This window comes from Balaenoptera musculus, chromosome 3 (assembly GCF_009873245.2).
Source record: "Balaenoptera musculus isolate JJ_BM4_2016_0621 chromosome 3, mBalMus1.pri.v3, whole genome shotgun sequence".
Lineage (NCBI taxonomy): Eukaryota > Metazoa > Chordata > Mammalia > Artiodactyla > Balaenopteridae > Balaenoptera > Balaenoptera musculus.
This window is the reverse complement of record NC_045787.1, coordinates 101,077,581-101,090,253: the sequence shown is the minus strand read 5'-3', so window position 1 is coordinate 101,090,253 and position 12,673 is coordinate 101,077,581. Positions and strand designations below refer to the sequence as shown.

Sequence of the window (12,673 nt, the reverse complement as noted above, 5' to 3'; positions counted from 1 at the left end):
AATTTACTACTGCATTTCCCTGCAAAAATAAAAAATGAGGCCAAAAGACATGTTAGTTAACTAAATACAGGCATGACAAGAGAGTTGAACAACAAAAATTCTCACTGAAGAAGGTTTAAATCATTATTTATATGTACCCAAAACAATAAAAACAAAAATTACTATAAGCAAATAGAAGTTTCACTTTATATTTCCTTCTAAAATGTTAAAAGGTACATTTCCTTGGCACCTCACAAAAGAAAAAAAAATTTTTTTCCACAAGATTCACTGAGCTCATTTACATTTTTCAAAATGACATAATTTGAGTTTTTTAGAAGTGAGAACACAAACCCAAAAGAAAAAAGCACTATTATGGAAGACAATTCACAGCAATAACCCAATAATCCAGATACCTAATCTAGCAATATCAAGAACTCAGAAAGAAAAAATACATTTCTGAGCAATGGAACTCAGAACATGCATTCATCTGATTCCTCAAGAAGTCCTCTTGAAATCTAGTTCTCTTAATTTAGATATAATTCCAGTAAGTTTGTCTATCAGGTCAGAAGAAGCAAATCAAAAGATGAGAAAGTGCTGCCAGCAGTAATAACAAAAAGTAAGCAAAAATACAGTTGAATGGAAAAAAATCTGTTAAAAAATACACTACTTCAAGACTTACTGAAAAGCTACAGCACTCAAGATAGTATGGTATTGGCTAAGGAACAGACAAATAGATCAATGAACAGAACAGAGAGCCCAGAAATAGACCCACATAAATATAGTCAGCTGATCTCTGACAAAGAAGCAAAGGCAATACAAGGGAGCAAAGATAAGTCTTTTTAACAAATGGTGCTAAAACAACTGAACATCCACATGTAAAAAAGTTAATCTAGACACAGAACTTACACCATTCACTGTTCAAAAATTAACCAAAATGGATAAGACACCTGAACGTAAAACACAAAATTACAAAGTTCCTAGAAGATAACATAGGAGAAAATCTAGATGATCCTGGGTTTGGCAATGACTTTTTAGATATAATACCATAAGCACAATACGTGAAAGAAATAATTGATGAGTTGGACTTCATTAAAACTTCCACTCTGCAAAAGACACCATCGAGAGAATAAAAAGATAAGCCACAGGCTGGGAGAATATATTTGCAAAAGACACATCTCATAAAAAACTGTTATCCAAAATAGACAAAGAACTCTTAAAATACAACAATAAGAAAACAAACAAATTGATTAAAATGGGCCAAAGACCTTAGTAGACACCTCACCAAAGAAGATATGCAGATGACAAATAAGCATATGAAAAGATGCTCCATATCATATGTCATCAGGAAATTCAAATTAAAACGAGGTAACACTACACACCTATTAGAATGGTATAAATCCAGAACACTAACAATACCAAATGTTGGTGAGAATGTTGAGCAACAAGAATTCTCATTCATTGGTAGTGGGAATGCAAAATGGTATAGCATTTTGGAAGACAATTTGGGGGCTTCTTACAAAACTAAACACACTCATACCACATGATCCAGCAACAGAGCTCCTTGGTATTTACACAGAGTTGAAAACTTATGTTTATACAAAAACTACACAAGGTTGTTTATAGCAGCTTTAGTCATAATTGCCAAAACTTGGAAGCAATGAAGAGGTCCTTCAGTAGGTGAATGGATAAACAATCTGTGTTATCTCCAGACAATGGAATATTACTCAGCACTAAAAGAAATGAGCTATCAAGCAATTAAAAAACATGGAGGAAACTTAACTGCATATTACTAAGTGAAAGAAGCCAATCTGAAAAGGCTACATACTGTATGATTCCAATTATATGGCATCTGGAGAAGGCAGAACTATGGAGACAGGAAAAAGACCAGTGGTTGTCAGGGGCTGGAGAGAGGGAGGGATTAGGTAAAGCATAGAGGACGCTTAGAAAGTGAAACTACTCTGTAGAACACTATAATGGTAAATACATGTCATTATAAATTTGTCCAAACCCAGATAATATACAACACCAAGAGTGAACCTTAAACTATGGACTCTAGGCAATAATGATGTGTCAGTGTAGGTTCATCAATTATAACAAATGTACCACTCTGGCGTGATAGTATGATAGTGAGCACGTGTGGGGACAGGGGAGAAACCTCTGTACCTTCTGCTTAATTTTGCTGTGAATTTAAAACAGCTCTAAAAATAATGTTATTTTTAAAAATACACTACTATTCAAATGCATTTTTCTCTAAACTTTTTAAAATATACATACTAACACTCTCCAAATGACCTTGAAGGTATCACTATATAATAGTAATCATACAAAAACTATAACACTGAAATACCAAGAAAACATCAATTAGATTTATCATACTTTATTTCAAAAAGCAAGGAATTGTGTAATACATTTTTAAACTGTTAAAATGTAATCATAAAATGTAAATACATGGTTTTAAACTGTTAAAAAGCTGTTTGGGAGGCTTAAAGAGTAGGCCTCAGGATTGGAGCAATTAGCTGGAAATTATATGAAACACATCACAGAATGATAGCACAGAAAGAAGGCATTTTTGTAACACCATAATTCTGTGATTACTTCTCTCCCACTCTGAAAGCTTACCACTTAGGGGCTTGAAATGTCATTCTTCTATGGAACACAGATTTTTCTTGACACTTACAAAGCAACTGGCAACTTATTCCTCAAATCCTAGTCTTTTTATTCATGAATACTCAATAATATTTAAAAATAAAAGACCATTTTATTTCAAGACACTAAAGAGAAATACATTTCTCTTATTTACTTAATTTCAAATCACTTCAATTAAGACATAAAAGAAAAAAAAGTAATCCAAAGGAAGATTATAAAATGAGGTTGAAAGCACTTGACAAAAAAAAAAAGCCTTTAAAAAGATATTAAAAAGAAGATACTTGATGAGACACAATTAAAAATAACAATTCAACCTGACAGTACTAAAGAATGCTTCCATTAAAGCAGACCAAGGAAATCCACATCTGTCACATGCAGCTTTATTGAGATTTCATCTTGATCAGTGACTTCAGGAGGTATATATGAAAGGTGTACAAATGAATCACTACATCTGCCTTCTGAACAGAAATCACCTAATTAAGATCAATAGACACACACCACAGGAATAAAGATGCTAAATTCTACAATGTGATTTTACACTATTCCTCCTTATTATTATGTTAAGGGACAACTCGTTCCTTTTCGAATCTGATACAGTGTCCATCTACACAAGGAAAAATACATATAAACCTGCACAAATGTTCCTCTGACCAAATTCTCTATTTTGAAAAGTTCATGTGAGTAGGAAGTCCTTGAATGCACAAAGAGTGAATGAATAAATAAGAAGGCTTTAAAAGTAACAACCAAAGTTCAGGTGAAGCAGGAAAGGAAGAAATTATACATACACAAATTAAAATCAGCACTAAAAGGTCACGTTTTCACTGTTCTTTTTTCTTAATCTCTTCCTGATTCCTCACAAAGCCAAGTGCTCTAAGCTCAAAACACCACTAAATATTTCATGTTCACAGCCATCTCAAACTTACAGAATACTTTAACCCTTTAGCACTCAAACTCACTGTACATTAGTTTACTCTTAATTTTAGAAAAAGGGAAATCATGTAATCTGTCAAATTTTCTATTTTTACCCATCTACTCCCAAGTTCTACATCAAAACTGAGAAGCAGGGCTTTTACAAATGAGAGAAAGTAAGGATTAAAGCTTTTGTTCTTTGCAGTACTTGCCAAAGAAATAATTTTTTGTTTTCTTCCTGAAAGAAGAGTAAAAAGAGATTATTACAATAGTTAAATGCCATTTCCCAAGCTCTGAAGGCTTTTCCTAACAAGGACAAACATATCAGACTTATTTTGCCCTTTCTACAAATAGAATGCTGTTACATTTACCATTGTTCAGATAAAGAACACCAGGCCAGATGGAAGTCGTGACTTCATGGCTCACAATAAAATGGTGGTGAACCTTTGTTAGTTGTTATAAAACAGTCTTAACAACTACCATGAAATGAAAATTTCTCAGACACTGTTCATATAAACACAGATATGCCTGGTTTTAACAGAAGAGACAATCCTGAAAGTTGTATATCTACCCAATCATATTTTAAATCTATCAGGAAAGTTTGCTATTGAAACGCACTTGCCCAAATGCCACCTGAAATGTAAATACTACTGACTTTTCTTAAAGAAAGGCAAACCTATATTTTCAGGTATTTCAAACACCTGAAAAAATACCATGAGCCTACTATCAGGTAAGCCATCAGGGGAAGATGCCAAGTGCTATTTAGTTCTGATTGAGATGCAGAAGCAGGGAAACACAGTGGGCAGCAGATAGGTCTGGGGAGAATGGTTAGAGAAGAAGCTAAGACTAGGAGTTATAGGTTGGATTAGATGACTTCTAAGGTTCTGGACAAATTGTGATTGTACTGTAAGGTACATCTGAGCAGTGACAGTGGATAAGTACTGATCAGTTTACATTCCTGTCTATTCTCCCTTGTAAGTGAGATGTTAGATATAGAATCTAAAAGCAGAAAATTAAGTTATTAGACTTCCTGTGATATAAAAACCAACCATGGCTTAAGACTTAGGAATAACCTATTGTAAACACAACCTAGAACTGATTTTTTTAGGAACACACAAAAGTAATTTGATGGGAAAGAATATGATATCATAAAAAGAATATCTCAATCCCTATCTCACACCATACAAAAAAAATGAATTCTAGATGGCAGAAGAAAACACAAAATGTTCTCATTACAAGGGGTAAAGATTTCTTAGGATTTAAAAAGTAGTAATCATAAAAGAAAAATTTGATAAATTAGACTTCATAAATATTTACAACTTCTGCTCATCAATTGTCAACACTAGGAAAATGACTAGACAAGCCACAGACTAGAAGACAATGTCCACAGAGCATGTATTTGCCAAAGGACTTATATCCAGAATATATAAAGAATTCCTACAAATCAACAATAAAACAATGTGCACAACACAAAAGAAGACATACAAGTGGTCAATAAGCACACGAAAAGCGCTCACAATCATTAGTCACAGTAAAATACAATACCACTACACAAATTCACCAGAACGGCTAGAATGAAAAAGACTGACAACACCAAATGTTGTCAAGAATGTGAAACAAACAGAACTCTCATTCACTGCTGGTAGAAACAGAAAATGGTATGAATGTTTTGGGGAACTGATTGACAGGTTCCTATAAAGTTAATACCTACAATATGACCCAACAATTCCAATCTTAGGTATTTACCCAAAAGAACTGAAAACATATGTGTGCTGGAAGATTTGCAAGGATGCCATAGCAGTTTTATTCATAATAGCAAAATACTGTTAATAATCAAAATGCTCATCAACGTTAGGATGGATAAACAATTTGTGGTATATTCATATTTATGTAATGGAATACTACTCCGTTGCATAGGAACAAACCCTAATCAACTTAGATGAATCTCATACATATTAGACTGAACAAAAGAAGTCATATGATTTCATTTATAAGAATTAGAGTCAGCAAAACTAACCTATGGTGATAGAAATCAGATCAACAGTTGCTTTTGTAGACTGACCAAGGAACAGCAAGAGGGAAGTCTAAGGAGTGATGAATACTGTTCTAAATCTTGGTAGACTTGTGGGTTATATAGGTGTATACATTTATTAATACTCATAAGTTATACACTCAAACGTTGTGTACTTTACTCAATGTATATTTTACTTGAGTCAATTTTATTTCTTTATTTCTTTATTTCTTTATTTATATTTTTGGCTGTGTTGGGTCTTCATTGCTGTACGCAGGCTTTCTCTAGTTGCGGCAAGCGAGGGCTACTCTTCATTGAGGTGCACGGGCTTCTCATTGCAGTGGCTTCTCTTGCTGTGGAGCACGGGCTCTAGGTGCGTGGGCTTCAGTAGTTGTGGCACGCAGGCTCAGTAGTTGTGGCTTGTGGGCTCTAGAGAGCAGGTTCAGTAGCTGTGGCGCACGGGCTTAGTTGCTCCGCGGCATGTGGGATCTTCCCAGACCAGGGCTCGAACCTCTGTCCCCTGCATTGGCAGGCGGATTCCTAACCACTGTAACACCATGGAAGTCCTACCTGAGTCAATTTTAAAAAGGACTCTTCAATAAAATAAGAATTACAAACATCGCAATTCTAGTAAGCTTGCATTAACACAGTGTTATCAGTTACCAATTCTGAAACTACATTCTGAGTATCCTGGGCTTCTAAAAATGAGTAAATATACTAGAGTAGTGGTAGCCAGATCTCTCAATGTTGGCAAAGGAAGATATAAATATAGAAAAGGGAAGGGAATTACAAATATGAAAAGGAGGGGATCCTACTTTGTGCTGTTAGACTGAAATTAGAAGTGTCAGTATAAACTCATAGTTTTTAATAGATAGATTATTAATATATGCATATAAGTGCATACACATGTGTAGGCATATTTGTACGTGTACATAAATGTGTGTTGTATATACACACAAATGAGTATATATGTGTATGTTCACACACACAGACATATACACATTTCCTAGTTCTGCTACAGAAAGGCCTTAGAAACAATAACATACTAGGAGCAATAAATACACCTAGTGTTCCAAAATCTTGGTTTCTACATACCATTATCCAATAAAAGGAACCAGGGCTTCTTAGAAAAATGTTGTATCTGGGCTAGAGCCAAGAAACTGTAAGATGAGCCTGGAACAACTTGTTGCACAAGAAAAGAGAGAATTTTTCAAAGAATCATGAGAACATGCCAAAGGAACAGCCGAACCAGCTTGATGGAGCAACCAGTAGCCAAATCTGGGACAATCTGAGCATCAAAATAAATAATGATAGTAATGGACTATAATACATCCAATTAAGAATCCATGAGTCTATGAGTCCATACTGATGTAAGTTAATAAATAAGGGAAAGCTTTTGCCTACACTAGAATGAAACTAGTAAATTCATAAGGAACGATGGAGTTAGAAAATGATCAATTGATATTAAATCTAGTGCGTAAAAATTTGATGAGAAACAACATATTTACATAATCTCAAAAACTGACTTAGAAAATATTTTCTAACTACAAAGGGAAAATAAGAAACTTTTAAGTGGAGAAACTTAGCAGTCACTACCCTAAGCAAGTGATCAAAGCTACTTGGAACCAAGTGACATGTGCCTTCTGACATGATGCACTGAGAACACATCACTTCTATGATACTTGTGCTAAAACTGGATACCCAAATATAATCATTAAGAAATATCAGACAGCTTCAAACACAGGACATGCTACAAAACAACCCATACTCTACAAAAATATTAAGTTCATTAACCATAAAGAAGGCAAGGAACTGTCCCAGATGAAAGGAAACTAAAGAGATAGGATGATTAGGTGAAATATGTGATCCTGGATTGGATCCTGGACCAGGAAAAAAAAAAAGCTATAAGAAACCCTGTGCAATTGATATTGTACCCTTTTTACAAATAAGGAACCCTCTTAAAAAGGTTGAATAATAGCTAGTACAAAGTAAACAGTACCTGTAAGATATGTATTCTCAGTATTCAATGTATTAGGCAGGTGGCTACCACCCTGGCCAGCTGTATCAAAGAGTTATAGTCTCAATCAAAAATCTTTACATACATTAAATTCAGTTAAAATTAAGTACTCTATCACATTCTTTAACAGAAATAATCAAATGGATCACCCTAAGTGTATCAAAGTTGAACATTTCAAGTAAAATAAAAAAGATATAGTGACTATAAGGATATCTGTCATTCATTTATTTTAAAGCCACTTACTTTAAAAGACTTATTAAATGTAAATGAAAGTAAACTCTAGTTAGATGTGTAAAATAAAAATTACAATACAAGCGATTGTAACCTGCAAAAACTGAACCATAATAACAAATAAAAACCCACACTATTAGCGTACTGAGTTCAAACTTCCATACTTACAAAAGGTACACATACCTTTTCCTAAATGTGTGTTTATGCTCATGTATCTAGCTGTTCCTGTAAGGCTCTTATGTTCTCTGTATGGTATGTGTTTCTTTGTCTCTGGATCAATATATTCCTTTGCCAAACCAAAATCTATAATATGAATAACTTGCTGGGTTTTGTTTCCTGGTCGTCCTATTAAGAAGTTCTCAGGCTTTACATCTCTGTATATCAAGTTCTTTGAATGGACATACTCCATGCGAGAAATCTTGATTCAAAAAAAAAAAAGATACATTTTATTTTAGGCTTTGACTAGCATAAAATAGTATGATAGAGGCAAGACAATTTTTACAATGAAAACAACATTAAGAAGAAAAAATCAGAAATTGTTTCAACCCTTTAAAAGCAACATGATATCACTCTATAGTTTCTTAAATATATGTCCAATTATGATTAAATATCTTTGCTTTTTACTATTTTGGTCACTTATAAAGGAAAGTGCTTGAATTTTATGAATTCCTTTCTTATCAGGAAGCCTGATTCAATCAACACTTTCAGATGATGCTACCTTATAGAATTAAAAAGATTTACTAGTACAAAATCTTGAACTCAAAAATATAAACAGATATATTCACAAAGTTGCAATTTATTCTTCCTTATCAGTTCAATAATGGAGAAAGTTTTACAATTACACTAAAGAAACTTAAAGAATCTAAACTGTTAAATAAAAAGAATTAACAGAGCACTTTGTTATCTTTTTTATAACTTGTTTACTTTTTTCCTTAGGTATTAAACATTTAAAAAGATCTTGAGACTAGAAAACTTTGGAATTCAACTCTAATAATAATATAAGACATTTTTATTCATTGCTTTACACATTCTCAAATAATGTTCATTGTATAAACTGTCAGAAAATAGAACATTACAAAAAATAAAAGTGCTTCATTTAATGATATTCATGGTTGATAATACAATGTAAGTGAACACAGTCACTCAAGCCATTTTAGTTTGTTAACAAATTTTGGATCATATAACATATACTATTCTATGACCTATACTTCTCATTAACAATATATTATGAGCATTTTCCAGGTCATGAAACATTCTTTTAATATATACTTTTTAGTGGCTGCATATTATTTTATGGCTATTAATAATTTATCCAACTAACACTGTTATTTCTGTGCATTCGGGTTGTTTCCCACTTTATTATAGACGTCTTTGCACAAAAGGCTTTAAGTACATCTGAATACTTCCATTGGATAAATCTATAGAAGTAGAAGTAATGAGTCAACAGATAAAAACAATTTTAAGACTTCTGCAGCATACACTTATTGGCATTTATTTCAAAACTGTCTTAAAATTATCCTCTAAGTTACTTCCCCATAGGCTCCCTGAAATTTAAATGATTTATATGACTTTCTCATTAGTTTGTTTCTTCTTTTTCTAGACCATTTTAATTTATTACCAAGATTAAAAACCCATGTTTCTGAGGGTTCTCTTCTCTAAGTATTCATTTTCGACATGAAAAGAGTGCTGGAAACAACTTAATTCTCAAACTGAGCATTCTGACCTTAAACTAGAAAGATATTAATTTTTTCATACAAATAAAATACACCTGATTCAGTTACTTTAAGTTACAGTCATCCTAAAAGGACAATGATATGAAAAGCAGACATTTTTATTAGGTCAAATGCTGTGGAAGATAATGTCACAAAACTTTAAACTTTCCGTGTAAATTAGTGACCAAACGAACCACACAATTGTTCAAACAGCTTCAAAACATCCTGCTTTACTTACCAGTTGGATAGCTATCATGAGAACCGTTTTAAGAGAAAATGTTCTGTCACACAAATCAAACAAATCTTCCAAACTAGGTCCCAGTAGTTCCAGCACCATAGCGTTGTATTTCCCACAAGGGCCAAAATAGTAAACTTGAGGTATACCATCTGGAGGAAAAGAATAACAATAAACAATTTTTTAATAATTTTGTAGCTTCAAGAACTGCAGCAGTATTTTTATTTTTTCCATACAAACAATAAACTTCTCCTGACCCAGCCTCCTCCCTCCCTATACCTTCTCCTTCATGTTCACAGAGTAGCCTGGTTACACTTCTACTGAACCTGCATTACTGAAGTACATTATAAACAGTGCTTCATTGTTGGTCTCCACCAACCTCACTATAGAAAGGAACTGTGCCCTTGAGCCTTGTATTTCCATGGCCTACAGAAATGCTTGGCACATAGGAAAGATCTTATTTTTATTGAACAAAGGAATTACTGCACTCTTTCTTAACCCTGTGGTAGGCATAATGCTAAGTTCAACCCCCAAGACTGCCATCCTCTGGTGTACACAACCCATATAATCCTTTCCCCCCAAGTGTGGGCAAGATTCCCAGACTTCACTCTTGTCATTAGATTATGTTATACGGCAAAGGTAACAAAATTAAGATCCCTGTTAGTGGAGGTTAAATTAATCAAAAGGGAGATTATTCTGTTGGGCATGACTTAATCAGGTAAGATGTTTAAAAAGCAAGTCTAGAAGTCAGAGATAATCAAAGCAGCAGAGTAGTTCTCCTGTTGACCTTAAAGACACAAACTACTATGTTGTGGAAGAGGGCCACATGCCAGGGAATGGTGGGCAGGCCCTAGGAACTGAGAGCCTCATCACACAGCCATGAGGAACTGAATTCTAGAAATAACCAGTGAGCTTGGAAAAGGACTCAGAGGCTCAGAAAAGATTTCAGTCCAAGCTTACACCTTGATTTAAGCCTGGAAAGACCCTCAACAAAGGACAAAGCTAAGCTATGCCTGGACTCACGACCAATAGAAATTGGGAGATAATAAAGTCTCTTATTCTATGTCACTAATTACTAAATAAGTCATTATGCAACAACACAAAATAATACAAACTCCAAATATAATGTCTAAATACACAGAAATCACCTGTATTTTATTTTTAAAACTAACAGACTCCCAATAAACTAACATATAATAGGGGGTCATTTTATCTTAACATTGTATCTATTTATTCGTTATGAGGAAATGAACAACTTCCATCTTAAATGTCTCAGTTTTACTTACAAGTATTTTTTGTTTTGTTTTGTGTAATGATTTTAGAAAGGAAAAAAACTTTCTAAAATATACTAAAACCTTCCCATCCTTTTTAAAATAAAGAGTATGGAAAACATAATTTCACTCTGTTGTTTATTTTATCATTTTGCATAATAATTATTGCATGGGCAAAACAAAACATTGAACTAGAAGCCAGGATAACTAGGTTCTTAGTTTGGCTTAATACTAACTATTCAACCTCTCAAACAGACTTCCGTTTATCTATATTAGTAGTTTAGATAAGACCAGTTTTTCTAAAATGTGAGTATGAGAAAGGCAGCAGAACAGCTGAAGATAGGAAGGTAAGATAATATAATCATGATAGGGGTAGGGGAAGGAGACAAGTTCAAATTGTGTACATAGTCCCCTCCCCAAAAATATAGATTCTCATACCCCCAAGTGTACACATCACCACCCTGTACCACACCACACACACACACACACACACACACACTTCCCCCTGCCACTGAGAATCATTATCTTAGCATAAGCCACTATTACTAGAGCCACTCATATCATATTTGAGTCATATCTACCCCCATTATGAGTAAAAACAGATAAAAGGCTTAGAAATAGTGGATGAGAGACTCTAACATTTATTCAACTCTGAAATACTGATCTTAGTATGCTATATACATCAAGAGCCTAGAGATGCAATTAAGACTTACCAACAGCTCTCAGCTACTAAGTTTTAAAAAATATTTCTACAATGCTCTTTCCCCCCTCTATTCCACTGAAAGTGCTAACTTTTATGCTCTTAATTTAGCAATCTCTTAATAACCCATTTCCACTCTTTAGTTTGTTGCTTCTTGGTCATAAAGATGTTCACCGAACTCAGGAGGAGAATGGATGAACACAGTGAGAGCTTCAACAGGGATTGAAATATAGGAAAGTACCAAAGAGGTTGGTAAATATTTCAATTGAAATATTTCAATTGAAAAATATACTAGAGGAGTTCAACAGTAGACTGGATGAAGTAATGAATCAGTGAGCTGCAAGACAAAACAACTGAACTCATCCAGACAGAGAAGCAAAATGAAAAGGAGAATTTTAAAAAGTGAAATTAATTTAAGAAACCATTGAGACAACATCAAGCAAAATAACATTTGCATTATATGGATCTCAGAAGAAGAAGAGAGAGAAAAGGGGCCAGAAAAACTATCTGAAGAAATATGGCCAAAAATTTCTCTAATCTGGGGAAGGAAACAAATATCCAGGTCCAGGAATCCCAGAGAGTTCCAAAAAAGATTAACCCAAATAGACATACACCAAGACACATTATAATTAAAATGGTATAAGTTAAGGATAAAGAGAGGATCCTAAAAGCAGTGAGAGAAAACCAACTTGTTACATACAAAGTAAACTCCATAAGACTCTCAACAGATTTTTCAGCAGAAATTTTACAGGCCGGGAGTGAGTGGCATAACCTATTCAAAGTGCTAAAAGGAAAAAAACTCCCAACAAAGAATTCTCCACCTAGCAAATTTATCATTCAGAATTGAAGAAGGGATCAAGAATTTCCCAGATAAACAAAAGCTTTTAAGAGTTCATCACCACAAAAGTGGCCCTACAAGAAATATTTAAGAGATTTCTTAAGCTGAAAAGAAAAAGTACTAA

General features: G+C 33.8%; 1 protein-coding gene across 7 annotated transcripts in view; it reads right to left on the bottom strand.

The window, feature by feature from the left end:
* Positions 1 to 12,673, bottom strand: part of CSNK1G3 (casein kinase 1 gamma 3) — a 128,314-nt gene that overhangs the window by 40,034 nt on the left and 75,607 nt on the right. For all 7 annotated transcript variants that reach the window (XM_036847136.1, XM_036847133.1, XM_036847135.1 and 4 more), the window contains exons 5-6: positions 9,744 to 9,892; positions 7,977 to 8,211 (exon numbers count right to left, since the gene is read on the bottom strand). In XM_036847136.1, the coding sequence (XP_036703031.1) occupies positions 7,977 to 8,211; positions 9,744 to 9,892 (384 nt within the window). The remainder of the gene's footprint in view (positions 1 to 7,976; positions 8,212 to 9,743; positions 9,893 to 12,673) is intronic.